Source organism: Hippocampus zosterae, chromosome 12, assembly GCF_025434085.1.
Source record: "Hippocampus zosterae strain Florida chromosome 12, ASM2543408v3, whole genome shotgun sequence".
Taxonomy (NCBI): Eukaryota; Metazoa; Chordata; class Actinopteri; order Syngnathiformes; family Syngnathidae; genus Hippocampus; species Hippocampus zosterae.
Genome location: NC_067462.1, coordinates 20,197,207 through 20,215,078, shown reverse-complemented (window position 1 = coordinate 20,215,078; position 17,872 = coordinate 20,197,207). Strand labels below are relative to the sequence as shown.

Here is a 17,872-nt window from a genome sequence, read left to right as displayed (position 1 = left end):
CACCTTTATCCTGGGCCAACTTGATGTGTGACTTGCTCTTGATGATGCTGTTTGCACGCCAAAATTCTTTAAACAGACCCCTGAGACAATCACAGAGCAGTTGCATTTATCCTGAGATGAGATTACACACAGGTGGACACTATTTATTTTCATCAGTCATTTAGGTCAATATTGGATCATTCCAAAATCATCAGTGAACTTTGCTGAATAGTATCGCATGCCCCACTTAAAATTTTTTATTTCTACATTTTTTTTAAAATATCGTATGAATTTTGTAACACTTCATAATTTTTGTCCCACTTGGTGTTGATTCATCACAAACATTTCCAATTTTATAGCTTTATGTTTGAAGTCCGGAATGTGGCAAAAGGTAAAAAATGTAATGGGGGCAGAATAAATTTGGAAAGCACTGCAGTGAATCAAACCACACAGGAAAAACCACCCAACAATGGCTATAAGTTAAACAGTCGACTTTTATGAAGTGGCATTTTATGTGTCCTGATCTAAAACCTATTGAACATTTGTGGAAAAAGCTGAAACATTCCGTCTGGAGAACGAACCCTTCAAACCTGCGGCAAATGAAGCAGTTTGCTCAAGAAGAGTGCCCCGGAATGCAGAAGTCTCATTGAAATTTGCCAAAAATCATTTTATTGCCTCAAAAAGTTCCATCCATCCATTTTCCGATCCGTTTTATGTTCACATGGGTTGCGGTGGGTGCTGGAGCAGATCCCAGTTGTCTTCTGACAGTTGTCCGTGGTACACCATGAATCGGTTCCACGAACAAACATCCGTACTCACACTCTTCAATGCTTCATGTTTATACAATACAATAAATTTGTTTATTTGTTTATTGAACATAAAAAATATACAGTAATAAATTGACAGAAAGTAAGGTAAATGAAATCGTAAAAAGGAAAGATAAATCAGTCATCATTCAACACAATTATTATGTTCAAGGGAGTAGGAAGAAGTAAAGAACTTATCTAGTCCTACTGCGTGTTATGTGTTTATATGAGAGCTGTCAGTTTAGCGCGTTATTATCGGCATTAATTTAAATGACTTTTAACGGGATAATTTTTTTTTCTCGCGAGATTAACACGGCACGTCACAACGGATGTTACATTGCTCTATAAATAAATCAGAAACAAAACAACAAGCGCGCTGCACAGGTCCACGCACATGTCTGTTTTGCCAGCCATGGCAGCGCGAGACATCGAAAACGGAACCTTGAAGAGTTTCTGAATGTAAAGTTTACTTTTAAAAAGTTGCCAGATAGTTCCACTGACAAGACCAATAGCAGTCGTAAACAGAGCTATCATCATAGCACGTCGAGTCTGAAATACCACTTAATGGCCAAGCACACAGCTGACGCGAGTACTCCGCCCCCTCGTCTAAGACAGACAGCTATGGATCATTTCAAAGCGAAGAAATTGGATGACATGACGAAGAAAAAATTTGCTGAAGCCATAGCTAAATGTATGGCGACTGCATGTGAGCCTGTCAACATTGTCCACAGCCAGACTCAAGCTGAAATCATTCGCATTGCATCGAACGACTCCACTACGGATTGCCAGCGTGAGCCTCCTTTACAAGCTACGAACAGAAATTGTACGTAGCGGAGAAAGCTAAGTTACACCAAGCTGGAGAAGACACTGTTTCGGGAGAGAAATAAGAGACTAGGTTGATGAGCCTCTGGTGAATAAAGAGCAGGCATTTTGTTGAGTTTTATGTATGCCACTGACACGATTGTTACTTGTTTGGAACTATTTTGTGTAGAAGGTTACCGTGTTCCGTTTCCATATAAATAATGGTGGTGGAGCTTCCTTGTGTTCGTCTGACAGTGACGGTGCGCTGAGGCACGTCGATAGTTCAGCGGTACATTGGTAGCGACCTCGCGACCACACTGAAAATAAAATGTCTCCAGTGTTGTCATCGAACCAAGTGTAGCCAGCCGAAATGATGTCTAACACAAAACCATGGAGAGACTTCCGCACAAGAAGGACCAACAGAATCAACATAGCCTGACTGCTGTGTTCAAAGCAAATTTGAGAATAACGAAGTATGCAACCATGGCTTAAATCCACTCTAGGCTGAGTACTTACCTTAAATGTGCACTTTATGTTACATTGCTCTGTATTGATTCCATAAAAAGAGCTGTTAAAGCAGCTGTTGTGTGACAAAATATTTTTTTCACTGTTGTTGATGGACAGTGATATTGTGTGAGATATTATGTGTGAATAACTGCTCCAAGTGAAAAATGTTCATGTAAAATTGAAAATCTGAATTATTTCAATAACTATTTGCATTTTTCACATAGAAAAACTGATTCATGATTCCATGTTAAGAGCATTAAAATGGGGAAAAATAGGACGAAAAAATATATAAAAGCACACACACACACACACACGCGTACACACACATGCACACACACACACACACACACACACACACACACACACTTTATAGGCTGTTGAAGGTCGGTTATGCCTCGGTAGTGCGCGCACACACACACACATACACACACACACACACACACACACACACACACACACACACACACACACACACACACACACACACATAAACACACACACACAGACACACGCGCGACATTAAGCATCATAAAACAAGTATGTTCCACAGCAGGCATTGGGTAAGTTAAAAACATGACTTAATTTTAGAAGAGTCAAGGCGCTATATTGGCCGTTTTTCTATATGCGGTGACAACGTTGACCATAGTGTCCATCCAGTCGCTTGGGTTACGTCATGCCCTTCAAATGCACGTTGACCCAACTGGGCCTTTGATTTTCTGGAGTATTATGCGGCATGTGGTCCAAAAACCACAGTGGAAAATTAATTCTCAAATGTTGCTGTAGAGGCGCCAGATGTTTGGCTCAGTGTGATCAAATGTGTGTATGGTACATTGTTTGACCAGACATGACATGTCTATATGAAAATGATCAACACCGTTTTTCCTATTTTCATTTTTTTTAAATTCTCTTTTGATCAACCCTAAACCCTATTCGCAACAAAATTGTGTCTTGTGAAAATGCAGATTGGCGAGTAACTTTTGGAAACCGCTTTACATGTGGCTGGTGAGCAAAAAAGTTAATGTCAAGCCCGGAGTGTAGTAATGAGTAAACAATGCATCAGGTCATACAATCACTATTTTATAATCATTTTAATTAATGCTGACATTGGGTGAGTACATTTCAAATGGGCCACCATCACTTATACGGATGACACTGGGGCCCTTTTCAGTTCTCATAGGAAAGAACAAAATGGTCCTATAATGTTTGCCAGGCAGCAGTAAATGCAACTGTAGCTGCTCAACCCCGTAACAGAATGCAATGAGCAAAGGCTGGATTGAATATATCAAGTAACCTTTCAAGATTAAGATGCTGCAACTGTGGATGGATGATCCTCATGGGCGTGTACTAAAACTAAACAATGATGAGAAGCTTTTAACAATGCCATTCACAAATTTTCTGTGACACATCACTTCAAATTAAATCCTGCCTGGCAGACTTGACGTGAAAATGAAAAGGTGACAAATCCAAATGTGACTAGTCGCTGCAAAAACACCAACCCCAGCCTCCCCAAAACAGAAACTTACGCAAACAGTTATGATCTCAGAGTGTGATTATAATAAATCTATTTTTTTTTTCAAAATTCGATTAACAATTAAACAAAATGTAACATATTTGGGAAAACAGTGCAGTTTATGCCTCTGAAAAAGCCCATCAGTCTGCACCTCATTAATTGAGGAACTGAGGGAGGGAAGCTTCAAAATGGAGCTGTGTTGCCTATGGGCACGTCCATATTACAATTACAAGTACTGTATAATCATGATAATCTGGTGGAATCCCATTAGAAGACTACTGGAGTCTAGACAGCATGATCTGTGCGGTGTACTAAATTGTCATTCATTTAAAAAAATAATGATGTATCTGTATATATTTGCCAGAACCCCCCCACAACCCCCCGCCCCCATACAACCATGAGTGCAATAGGTTCACACACACACACACACACACACACACACACACACACACACACACACACACACACACACACGCACACACACGCACACACACACACACACACACGCACACACACACACACATGCATGGTGCCAACCGTCATCCAATAATCCACCTAAATCTAACCACCGAATAACTATTAGACAGAGAGAGCAGAGGATTTACTGTCTTTCTAAAAATACACCCCAAGAAATGAATGACGGGAATCCAGCTCACTAAGCTGTATTATACATTGGCGCATTACATATTTACTGACTGCACGCTGATTTTCAGTGCGGTTTTTACCGTCTGTGCCCTATCACCATGTCCTCAACAAAGCAGAATGATTTTGCTTAAAAATCTGCATTATGAGACATGCTCCAGATCAACATGTGGATTAGGGACCACTGGAACACACTGTAACCTGAACAGAGACAGATAAAATGGATATCCTCTGCCAGGCTGAAGTTAAAACTGCCCCCTGTGAACTCAGCCTGACAATATGATTTCACAGATGATGGTTCTGACGAAATGGAAGGATGGGGTGAAAAACAGTGGCACTACAGTGTCCCCCTGACACTCAGATATGATTCTTTGCTTTATTTAATCCTCAACAAAAACTCAACAGGTCAGTTTTTGGGGGACAATAATAACTGAAAACGGTTTCCATTTTTTATATATTTTAACAATCCAAACTCAGTCATGATAATCTGGTGCAAAAATGGGTTGCATAGCTGCATTTTACTGAAGTGAGGAGCATATTCAAACATTGAAAAAAAAAAACTACCATAATCTACTCTTCATTCATTGCGACTTTTTGGGTGGAGTACCTTCCAAAATAAAAGCAGGTCTAAGGTGTGCCGCAGGTGGTAGATTTCCAATTGGCCACTTCACAGCGGTGATCAGTGTTCGCCCTGCTCAATTATCTAATACACATGCTTTGCACACTTCTGCAAAAGTCTACTTTTACTTCAGAAATGTCAAAGATGTGTACATGCCTCTCCTATACTAATTTTAAGGGGGTGACTAGAGCCGCCTTCATTGGCCAACAAGTTAAGTCGGCTGTTGTGTTCACTCACACAGCGCAAACGTCCCTTTCTTCCTGCGCACATCTGTGAAAATATTCCCACCCTACATACGCTGCACTACATACAAAATAAGAGACACAAAGCAGGTTCTCATTGCCTCTAATAAATAGTAACTACGAACCCACTGCCCAAACCTCAATACTCAACTTTTCAATGTAACTTGTAGCTTTTATAGCTAATTTTATTAGATGCCCTGTGCCAATAGATGTGGTTTCAGCTTTCTTAACGTGGTCTTTAACCCTCATATTATGTTGAAAACAAATCACATTGATTATGTTGTGGGTCATTTTGACCCACACTGTAAAAATCCACACAAAATAGTCAAAAAACAGGTTACACCAGTAACAACTTTGTTTAAATAGAGTTGAGTTATGTCCATATGATAGTTCCATTTTTATATTTAAAATACAGAATTCCAAAACTTTGCCATATGAGGCATGAAGCAGAGATCCATGGGGATATAACTATTATCTGTAAACACTTTATCAAAACACACTTAATGTGAATGTGGATAAAAAAAGGATGCAGTCAACCACAGTAGACATGACCAGAGGGTTCAGACGATGCATCTGCTTGTGAAATGACAAATCTCAGTTCAACATCAAAAAGTCGTTGGAAGTTATCCTATGAATAAACAACAAACTCCTGGCTGCCTGACCGCACATTGTAGCATTGGTGGAAATGATACCACGCTGGTGCTGGTATGTGTGATTCGTATGTCAAAGAGAATAAATCAGTCAGCATTGTCTGCCCCCATGATTGAGTGGCAACCAGTGCAGGGAGTACCGCAAATCGCGCTGAAAGTCTGCTGGTAAAGTCGATAGCTCACTTGCGATGGTAGGGAAGATAAACTTGGATGAAGGGATAGTCAGCAATGTCTCCATAAGACATTTCTGTATGTAGGTATGAAACAAAACAAAAGAAATGAATGTGTATACACCCACCAAGAAAGATTTACATCGCGGTACTGTTGATAACAATGATAACAATACAAAGTGCTATAAAACTCGTTAAAATTCAGACAGTCAATTAAAACACAAAAACAATAAAATCAGACAAAATAAAACCGCATTCACATAAATTGAGAAAGGCCTGGATCAACAAAAAAAATCTTCGGGTTCTTTTTTAATAGTCAAGAGCAGTGGCTCCGAACCTACCATAGGTTCGCTCGAACCCTGGGGGTTTGGTGAATGAGTCTCAGGGGTTCAACAAGGAGCCACTGCCATTGAGGTTAAGAAGCACCCAACTCAACATGTCAACATATGACATGCTCGCTTGGCCATCACTGGCTGGTTCATTTTTATGCACAATTAAAAAAACATACTTTATACTTATACGAATTGTGTTTCCTTTTTTCAGTTTTCAATAAATGTGTTTTTTTCTGTCTTGAATTTGCAATAAATAAATAAATAAATAAATCCTCGTCTCACCCCCCCTCGGGTGGTGTCCGTCCCTCATTCAGCTCGGGTCCTCTACCAGAGGCCAGGAAGCTTGAGGGTTCTGCGCAGTATCCTTGCTATTCCCAGCACTGCACATTTCTGGACTGAGATGTCCGATGTTGTTCCCGGGATCTGTTGCAACCACTCATCCAGTTTGGGGGTCACTGCCCCGAGTGCTCCGACCACCACAGGCACGACTGTCACCATTACCTTCCAGGCTCTCTCCAGCTCCTCTCTGAGCCCTTGGTATTTCTCAAGTTTCTCATGTTCCTTCTTCCTGATGTTTCCATCACTTGGGACCGCTACATCCACCACAACGGCTTTCCTCTGCACTTTATCTATGATCACGATATCTGGTTGGTTCGCCATTACCATCTTGTCAGTCTGGATCTGGAAGTCCCACAGGATCTTCGCTCTGTCATTCTCCACCACCTTCGGAGGTGTTTCCCATTTTGACCTTGGGGTTTCCAGTCCATACTCCGCACAGATGTTTCGGTAGACTACGCCAGCCACTTGGTTATGGCGTTCCATGTAGGCTTTCCCTGCCAGCATCTTACACCCTGCAGTTATGTGTTGGATCGTCTCAGGTGCCTCTTTGCACAACCTACACCTTGGGTCTTGTCTGGTGTGGTATATCTGGGCCTCAATGGCTCTGGTGCTCAGGGCCTGCTCCTGAGCAGCTAGGATGAGTGCCTCTGTGCTGTCCTTCAGGCCAGCCCTCTCTAGCCACTGATAGGACTTCTTGAGATCGGCCACTTCAGTTATGGTCCGGTGGTACATCCCGTGTAGGGGCTTGTCCTCACATGATGGTCCCTCTTCCAGCGCCTCATCTACTGTTCCCCATTGTCTGAGACATTCTCTGAGTACGTCATCCGTTGGAGCCTTCTCCATGATATATTCATGGAGCTTGGATGTTTCATCCTGGACAGTGGCTCTCACACTCACTAGTCCCCGGCCTCCTTCCTTTCGGCTTGCGTACAGTCTCAGGGTGCTGGATTTGGGATGGAACCCTCCATGCATGGTTAGGAGCTTTCGGGTCTTAACATCCGTGGTCTGAATCTCTTCCTTTGGCCACCTTATTATTCCTGCAGGGTATCTGATCACTGGCAGGGCATAGCTGTTTATTGCCCGGGTCTTATTCTTGCCATTGAGCTGGCTTCTTAGGACTTGCCTCACTCGCTGGAGGTATTTGGCTGTAGCCGCTTTCCTTGTTGCAAGTTTGAGGTTTCCATTGGCTTGTGGTATCCTGAGGTACTTGTAGCTGTCCTCAATGTCTGCTATTGTTCCTTCGGGGAGTGAGACCCCTTCAGTGCGGACTACCTTTCCTCTCTTAGTTACCATCCGACTACATTTCTCAAGCCCGAATGACATCCTGATATCGCTGCTGTAGATCCTGGTTGTGTGGATCAGGGAATCTATGTCCCTTTCGCTCTTAGCATACAGCTTTATGTCATCCAAGATGGTTTTCCAAGATGGCGCCCGAGTAGGCAGCCTTCGGCAAGTGCTCTTCAAGTGCCTTGCTTTTTTGTTCTTTTTTGCTGTTTTTGTCTTTTGTTTTGTCACGTGTTGTTTGTTGTTTCATTGTGTGGACCTGATATGGACTGTTTTCAGCGCTTTTTGGCCACGACATTCGTCAAAGGATGTGAGGATCTGTGCTTGGTGGTTGCGCCTTCTCGGCAGCACGCCTGTACCAGCACAGATTTTGATTGGGAGGGATCGCCCTCAGTGCTGCATTCAAACTTTCTATGAGACTTTCAGATGGTACTTCACATAGCGGTTTCTAGGTTGCCCAGCTTTCATTGTCGCCATGATCTTAGCTTTCAGGTCAGTTGCTGCCTCGCTCAGCTTCATTCATTGGGGCTGGCCACCCAATCTCATCATCTGCATCCATTGGGGCTTGCCTCCCAATCTCTTGTATGACCCCCTCCTCTGATCTGGCACCTTCACCATGGAACCTGCGTTGTACCTCATCAATCTCAAGTTGTGACAGCAGTTGCCGTTTGTGGATGTTGGAACACTGAGCTACTAGTTGTTTCGTTGTCAACCGTGACTGTGGGTTTCGAAGTAACCATTTAGCCCACATTCTCTGCATGTAACCCCTCTGACTCGGGTTGCTTGAGTAGTAGCATTCCAACAGAGCCATGTTATCGCATCTCGCCCATCTCCACTTTGTTCCAGTAGCCCATTTTTCATCAAGGTGCTCTGGTTCCCCAGCACCTGACGCAGACCTTGTTTGGCCGGGCGACGTTTGAGCCGGCATGTCATTCGTTTTATTGTCTCTCATCATTGTATGAGGTAGGCATTAGCGTGAAGGATATTGCCCAAGGACCCACACTGGATAGTGTTATGTGCTCATTTTTTGCCCCAAGCGGGAGCCGCTTAGTGATTATATATATATATATATATATATATATATATATATATATATATATATATATATACCCCTCCGTGAGTCGTCACCTTACCGTGGTGGAGGGGTTTGTGTGTCCCAATGATCCTAGAAGCTAAGTTGACTGGGGCTTTATGCCCCTGGCAGGGTCACCCATGGCAAACAGGTTCTAGGTGAGGGGCCAGACAAAGCACGGCTCAAAAGACCCCTTATGATGAGTAAAATTAATGGATCTCAGTTTCCCTTGCCCGGACGCGGGTCACCGGGGCCCCCCTCTGGAGCCAGGCCTGGGGGTGGGGCTCGTTGGCAGGCGCCTGGTGGCCGGGCTTACACCCATGGGACCCGGCCGGGCACAGCCCGAAGAGGCAACGTGGGTCCCCCTTCCCATGGGCTCACCACCCATGAGAGGGGCCAAAGGGGTCGGTGCTATGTGAGCTGGGCGGCAGCCAAAGGCGGGGACCCTGGCGGTCCGATCCTCGGCTGCAGAAGCTAGCTCTTGGGACATGGAATGTCACCTCTCTGGCAGGGAAGGAGCCCGAGCTGGTATGTGAGGCAGAGAATTTCCGACTGGATATAGTCGGACTTGCCTCCACACACAGCCTGGGTTCTGGTACCAGTTCTCTCGAGAGGGGTTGGACTCTCTTCCACTCTGGAGTTGCTCACGGTGAGAGGCGCAGAGCAGGTGTGGGCATACTCATTGCCCCCAGGCTCAGTGCCTGTACATTGGGGTTCACACCGGTAGACGAGAGGGTTGCCTCCCTCCGCCTTCGGGTGGGTGGACGGGTCCTGACTGTTGTTTGTGCATATGCACCAAACAGCAGCTCAGCATACCCACCCTTTTTGGAGTCCTTGGAGGGTGTGCTGGAGAGTACTCCTGCTGGGGACTCCATTGTTCTGCTGGGGGACTTCAATGCTCACGTGGGCAATGACAGTGATACCTGGAGGGGCGTGATTGGGCGGAACGGCCCCCCCGATCAAAACCCGAGTGGTGTTTTGTTATTGGACTTCTGTGCTCGTCACGGATTGTCCATAACGAACACCTTGTTCAAACATAAGGGTGTCCATATGTGCACTTGGCACCAGGACACCCTAGGCCGCAGTTCGATGATCGACTTTGTAGTTGTATCATCGGATTTGCGGCCGCATGTTCTGGACACTCGTGTGAAGAGAGGGGCGGAGCTGTCAACTGATCACCACCTGGTGGTGAGTAGGCTCCGATGGTGGGGGAAGATGCCGGTCCGTCCTGGCAGACCCAAACGTATAGTGAGGGTTTGTTGGGAGCGTCTGGCGGAATCCCCTGTCAGAAGGAGTTTCAACTCCCACCTCCGACAGAGCTTTTCCCATGTTCCGGGGGAGGTGGGGGACATTGAGCCCGAGTGGACCATGTTCCGTGCCTCTATTGTTGAGGCGGCCAATCTGAGTTGTGGCCGTAAGGTGGTTGGTGCCTGTCGTGGCGGCAATCCCCGTACTCGCTGGTGGAGACCAGCAGTAAGGGATGCCGTCAAGCTGAAGAAGGAGTCCTATCGAGCCTTTATGGCCTGTAGGACCCCAGAGGCAGCTGACGGGTATCGACTGGCCAAGCGGACCGCGGCTTCGGTGGTCGCCGAGGCAAAAACCCGAGCGTGGGAAGAGTTCGGTGAGGCCATGGAAGCCGACTTCCGGACGGCTTCGAGGAAATTCTGGTCCACCATCCGACGTCTCAGGAGGGGGAAGCAGTGCACCACTAACACTGTGTACAGTGGGGATGGGGCGCTGCTGACTTCGACTCGGGACGTTGTGAACCGGTGGGCAGAGTACTTCAAAGACCTCCTCAACTCCACCAACACGCCTTCCTTGGAGGAAGCAGAGCCTGGGGACTCTGAGGTGGACTCTCCTATCTCTGTGGTTGAAGTCACCGATGTTGTTAAAAAGCTCCTCGGTGGAAAGGCCCCAGGGGTGGATGAGATCCGCCCGGAGTTCCTCAAGGCTCTGGATGTTGTGGGGCTGTCCTGGTTGACACGCCTCTGCAACATCGCGTGGTCAACAGGGAGAGTGCCTCTGGATTGGCAGACCGGGGTGGTAGTCCCTCTTTTTAAAAAGGGGGACCGGAGGGTGTGTTCCAACTACAGAGGGATCACACTCCTCAGCCTACCTGGTAAGGTCTATTCAGGGGTGCTGGAGAGGAGGGTCCGTCAGGAAGTCGAGCCTCAGATTGAGGAGGAGCAGTGTGGTTTTCGTCCCGGCCGTGGAACAGTGGACCAGCTCTACACCCTTAGCAGGGTCCTTGAGGGTATGTGGGAATTCGCCCAACCAGTCTACATGTGTTTTGTGGACTTGGAGAAGGCGTTTGACCGTGTCCCTCGGGGAGTTCTGTGGGGGGTGCTTCGTGGGTATGGGGTACCGAACCCCCTGATACGGGCTGTTCGGTCACTATACCACCGATGTCAGAGTTTGGTTCGCATTGCCGGCAGTAAGTCGGAATCGTTTCCAGTGGGGGTAGGACTCCGCCAAGGCTGCCCTTTGTCGCCGATTCTGTTCATAACCTTTATGGACAGAATTTCTAGGCGCAGCCGAAGCGTTGAGGGGGTCCGTTTTGGGGGCCTCAGTATTACATCCCTGCTTTTTGCAGATGATGTGGTGCTGTTGGCTCCTTCAAACGGGGCTCTCCAACTCTCACTGGAGCGTTTCGCAGCCGAGTGTGAAGCGGTTGGGATGAAAATCAGCACCTCCAAATCTGAAACCATGGTCCTCAGTCGGAAAAGGGTGGAGTGCCCCCTCCGGGTCGGGGAGGAGATCTTACCCCAAGTGGAGGAGTTCAAGTATCTTGGGGTCTTGTTCACGAGTGGGGGTAGGAGGGAGCGGGAGATTGACAGGCGGATCGGTGCAGCGTCTGCTGTGATGCGGACGTTGTACCGGTCTGTCGTGGTGAAGAAGGAGCTGAGCCAAAGGGCGAAGCTCTCAATTTACCGGTCGATCTACGTCCCAACCCTCACCTATGGTCACGAGCTATGGGTCGTGACCGAAAGAACGAGATCCCAGATACAAGCGGCTGAAATGAGTTTTCTCCGCAGGGTGTCCGGGCTCTCCCTTAGAGATAAGGTGAGAAGCTCAGTCATCCGGGAGGGGCTCAGAGTCGAGCCGCTTCTCCTCCACATCGAGAGGAGCCAGATGAGGTGGCTTGGGCATCTGATTCGGATGCCTCCTGAGCGCCTCCCCGGTGAGGTGTTCCGGTCATGTCCCACCAAGACCCAGGACACGCTGGAGAGACTATGTCACCCAGCTTGCCTGGGAACGACTCGGGATCCCCCGGGGAGAGCTGGAAGAAGTAGCTAGGGAGAGGGAAGTCTGGCCTTCCCTGCTAAAGCTGTTGCCCCCGCGACCCGGCCCCGGATAAGCGGTAGATGATGGATGGTCACAATATATATATATATATATATATATATAAAACCGCTTAATCCTCACTAGGGTCGCGGGGGTGTGCTGGAGCCTATCCCAGCCGTCTTCGGGCAGTAGGCGGGGGACACCCTGGATCAGTTGCCAGCCAATCGCAGGGCACACAGAGACGAACAACCATCCACGCTCACAATCACACCTAGGGACAATTTAGAGCGTCCAATCAGCCTGCCACGCATGTTTTTGGAATGTGGGAGGAAACCGGAGCACCCGGAGAAAACCCACGCAGGCCCGGGGAGAACATGCAAACTCCACACAGGGAGGCCGGAGCTGGAATCGAACCCGGTACCTCTGCACTGTGAAGCCGACGTGCTAACCACTGTGCTACCGGGCCGCCTATATATATATATATATATATATATATATATATATATAAATGTATATATATACAGTATATACACAGTATATTTTACATCTTGAATTATATATATTTATTTTTCACTCATGAAGGGTTCGGTGAATGTGCATATTAACGGGTAGGGTTCGGTACCTCTAAAGACCACTGCTTTAGAAGAAATGGTGTCATCAAAATAAGAGATGATCAGAATCAGAAGCAGAATCATCTTTATTGGCCAAGTATGTAGAACACATGTTCTGTCTCCGGTATAACACGCTGTATTAGTGATCTCCTCCTGTCAGCAGAGTTTGGATTTTGCTCTTCTCTGATCCTTTTTCATCTCAGTAAAGCATCCTCACAATATTCTTACTGGCAGGATGAGCTCTGTAGGAGAGTCACAAATGCATTGTTTTAGATAATTCCTCTTTGGAGGGATATAATCATGCAATATTTTATTTGTAATGCACTTCACTGGTTCATGAAACCTGAGCCATCCGCCGACATTCCCAAGATTGTTCTACTTACTTATGCTTGTTCACATTTTCTGCAAATTCAACATTCTTTTTCATTGTTGAATGACACCCAGTTGTTCCTGACTAACCCAAGCCAATAAGACACTTGCACCCACCAATCTGACTCACAGTTGAGGGGAAATCAGATCTGCGTTTTTCTGTCAAACTTCTGAAACACAGCCGTAATAAGACCATCACATGCATCACTTGTTCTTTCACTCTTTCCCATTCCTTTCTTCCTCCCCTCTTTAAACCTTTCATGCACCCTGTAACCTGATAACATGATAAGATGTCCATTGTAATAAGCGCTGTCCCTGAAAGGGTTCAAGTCGGGTCAGCCTCGATTTCACTTTCATATGTCATACATCGACTACCCTCGCTCATCTTTCAAACCAAACAACACCCTCCTCATCCAATTTGGTATTATCTCCAGTAGTGATTACATGGCATACTTAAGATCACAAATTCCACTGCCAGTATCATCCCAAGAAACCCAATTCATCAACGAAATGAATCCCGTTCTTCAACAGCTCCTTTTGTTTTCAGTCTCACGCATGCTAAAATCCCTAAATAAATTAAAACTGTTTTAATTTAGATGTCAGATACCAGAAGGAGTCAGCAAAAATACAAAGGTGTTTTCCTTGAAGGAGCGGTTGTGAATATAGGCCATGGAAGAAGGAATTACAATTATGTGTGAGTCTGGAGTTTATTTTCACTGTTAAGTCAATATGGCTTATGTGCAACCATCCGCCTTTGGACGAAACCAAGTGGCTTTTCACCTATGTGGAACAAAAAATAAATAAAAATAAAAAAAATTAATCAAACAGTAAGCTCATTTTATCTTTTTGATGTGATGGTACACAAAATGTGAGTTATATTTCAGTCATTTTACAGCATTGGCATGACTTGCTATTGATGTCGCAAAAAGGAGCTAGCTTGCGTGCTGTGAAAGTTTGGCTGTAACTTTCACAGCCGTCCAATTTCTCCCACTTAAGCCTGAATTAAATAGTTCCTGCCACAAGTCAGTCAGTTCTTTTTGAAAGCAGGCACACACACACACACACACATACGTGTTTTGGTGCATTTTCAGGACGTCCGTTTGTTCACCCGACATATGGGTACATGCCTTTCCCGTGGTCCTACAGGCTCCAAAAAAATATGGTAACCATGAAAAAAAATCAGGAAGACAGCCATCTACTCAGATTTTGGCTCGGACGTAATTTTTTTTTGATTTATGACAAAACTACTACATATGAGGACATTGACAGGTTTTTGTGTATTATGGAGACAGTCACCTCAAACACACTACCATTTCATGTTTTTGTGAATTTTGAGCGCCCTAGATACACATCATTTTCAAGTATATATGACTTATGAAGACCAGCTAAGAGTAAAGTGTGTATTTTTAAATTGACTCATGTTACATACCAGTAACATATACAAACAGTATACAAACAGTATATGTTAGGCACATGTGTCCAATTGTCATGCTCGGGCATGGGAAGAACTCTACAAAGGAAGGAAGCCCAGATTCAAACATTCAAATACCAATTGCTGAACTGTGAGGCGAATGTGCCAAACAGTCGTTACACCCGTCATCCCTCAAATATTCACATTAATAATACAAGATAGTAAAATAAGCTGTGAAGAAGAAGAGACGGTTAAATATGTGGTCAGTCCACTTTCTTATTTTTTAATTGCTGACAAATATGAAATTATGAACACAGAAAACATGCCACCTCCTCTCCATGACACAAAGCACTGCAATAGATGAGGGTTGTTTGAACTGAAGAAGATTATGTCAAAATGTGAATACTGCGATGAAGAATTTTTAATGAATCTGGCGATATATTGTGCCATGTGTGTAGCAACTTCTTTAGCTACCGTTAGACAAAAGCAACTTTTCAAAAAGTATTGAAATTCTTGAAATAGGATGCATTCAAATGTTTTAGGGTTTTTCCGAAATATCACCTCAAACCTAATAAGCCTATCTTTTGTGAGAAGTTTGTATATCGTACGTACGTTTATCTACAGCAGGGGTGTCCAAGGTCGGTCCTCAAGGGCCGCTGTCTTTTTGTTTTCCAGCTCTCCCAGGATGTTCTAGTGCTGCATCAGAGCTGACTGATGAACTGATCATCTGAAACAGGTGTGATGCAGCCGGGAGAGCTGGAAAACAGGCACGACAGTGGCCCTCCAGGCCCAGATCGGGACATGCCTGATATACAGTATAATTTACATGTTCATACATCTTCAAGGATTTTCCAAATTGCTCTTGAAGATCATGAAACAACAAACGTGAAACACAGTATTAAACAACAAATATGAAATCCATAATTGACCATCCCACCCTAAATGCACCATTGCTATTGCTTTAGTTAACTTGAACTGAAATGTACCCAGACGTGCTCGCGTTTAAATGGACTAGCCATTCATTTCCCTTTTTAATGCAGTTATATCCTGTTGTGGATGTAGTTTTTGATGGACACCCAGCCTCTGTCTTTCAGAGCTGCTGGCTCTGCGTGGAGACAGGACTCCCAGCTCGTTTTACCTGAAACTTTATGGCTTGTTATGAAATCAAACATATGTCGCTCAACAGCCTTCACTTCATCATCTGTCCACGTGCGTCTCTTATTCCCACCTGTAAAAGAAGGCATTATTTATTAAAAATGGAAAAATAAAATAATCAAAATAAGATATTCCAGGAAATAATGAGAATTTTGAAAATTTGAGAATTTTGAGAATTTATCTCTCATTCCATTCATGGTCTCCAGAGGGTTCAGTCAGGTCACTTGGTGTCTGGAACATAACATTACGGTGTCAAAATATTCAGCATTCTTCATTCTGACCAGTTAAGAAATGAATAAACATTAATTATCATTGAACATTGCTCACGGGAGAGTTTGGGATGAATATACCACACTATAGAAAGTTAACACTGTTCAGTTCTGTGGAACAGCAATATGAGGACATTCGAACACAGGCTCTCCAGAGTTAGGTTAAGACAAAAGTCATGTCACCTGAAACACACTCAGGTTTTTCAGGTCTAAAGAAATATGAGGACATGACGACTGAAATCATGGAGAATCCATGTTTCTGATTTATAACTTCTCCTGTGTTTGTCAAAGAAAGCTGAAAACTCAAACCTAGTATATCATGATAAGAAGTAGTAACCTGTTGTAAGGATGAAGTGGATCTCTCACTCCATTCATGGTCTCCAGAGGGTTCAGTCAGGTCACTTGGTGTCTGCAACATAACATTACGGTGTCAAAATATTCAGCATTCTTCATTCTGACCAGTTAAGAAATGAATAAACATTAATTATCATTGAACATTGCTCACGGGATAGTTTGGGATGAATATACCACACTATAGAAAGTTAACACTGTTCAGTTCTGTGGAACAGCAATATGGGGACATTCGAACACAGGCTCTCCAGAGTTAGGTTAAGGCAAAAGTCATGTCACCTGAAACACACTCAGGTTTTTCAGGTCTAAAGAAATATGAGGACATGACGACTGAAATCATGGAGAGTCTATGTTTGTGATTTATAACTTCTCCTGTGTTTGTCAAAGAAAGCTGAAAACTCAAACCTAGTATATCATGATAAGAAGTAGTAACCTGTTGTAAGGATGAAGTGGATCTCTCACGCCATTCTTGGTCTCCAGAGGGTTCAGTCAGGTACCTTTCACTTGGTGTCTGCAACATAACAACATTACGGTGTCAAAATATTCAGCATTCTTCATTCTGACCAGTTAAGAAATGAAAAAAACATTATTTCTCATTGAACATTGCTCACAGGAGAATTTGGGAATAATGTACCACACTATAGAAAGTTAACACTGTTCAGCTCTGAGTAACAGCAATATGGGGACATTCGAACACAGGCTCTCCAGAGTTAAGTTAAGACAAAAGTCATGTCACCTGAAACACACTCAGGTTTTTCAGGTCTAAAGAAATATGAGGACATGACGACTGAGATCATGGAGAGTCCATGTTTCTGATTTATAACTTCTCCTTGGTTTGTCAAAGAAAGCTGAAAACTCAAACCTAGTATATCATGATAAGAAGTAGTAACCTGTTGTAAGGATGAAGTGGATCTCTCACTCCATTCTTGGTTTCCAGAGGGTTCAGTCAGGTACCTGTCACTTGATGTCTGCAACATAACAACATTACGGTGTCAAAAGTTTCAGCATTCTTCATTCTGACCAGTTAAGAAATGAATAAATATTAATTATTATTGAACATTGCTCACGGGAGGGTTTGGGATGAATATACCACACAATAGAAAGTTAACACTGTTCAGTTCTGTGGAACAGCAATATGGGGACATTCGAACACAGGCTCTCCAGAGTTAGGTTAAGACAAAAGTCATGTCACCTGAAACACACTCAGGTTTTTCAGGTCTAAAGAAATATGAGGACATGACGACTGAAATCATGGAGAGTCCATGTTTCTGATTTATAACTTCTCCTGTGTTTGTCAAAGAAAGCTGAAAACTCAAACCTAGTATATCAGGATAAGAAGTAGTAACCTGTTGTAAGAGTGAAGTGGATCTCTCGCTCCATTCATGGTCTCCAGAGGGTTCAGTCAGGTCACTTGGTGTCTGCAACATAACATTACGGTGTCAAAATATTCAGCATTCTTCATTCTGAC

At 44.5% G+C, this 17,872-nt stretch overlaps 1 protein-coding gene across 1 annotated transcript in view; it reads right to left on the bottom strand.

Moving 5' to 3' along the window:
- The window catches only part of LOC127612067 (cell surface glycoprotein 1-like), a 259,014-nt gene that overhangs the window by 234,241 nt on the left and 6,901 nt on the right, over positions 1-17,872 (bottom strand). The window contains exon 8 of the mRNA XM_052083040.1: positions 17,295-17,372. Within this exon, the coding sequence (XP_051939000.1) occupies positions 17,295-17,372 (78 nt within the window). The remainder of the gene's footprint in view (positions 1-17,294; positions 17,373-17,872) is intronic.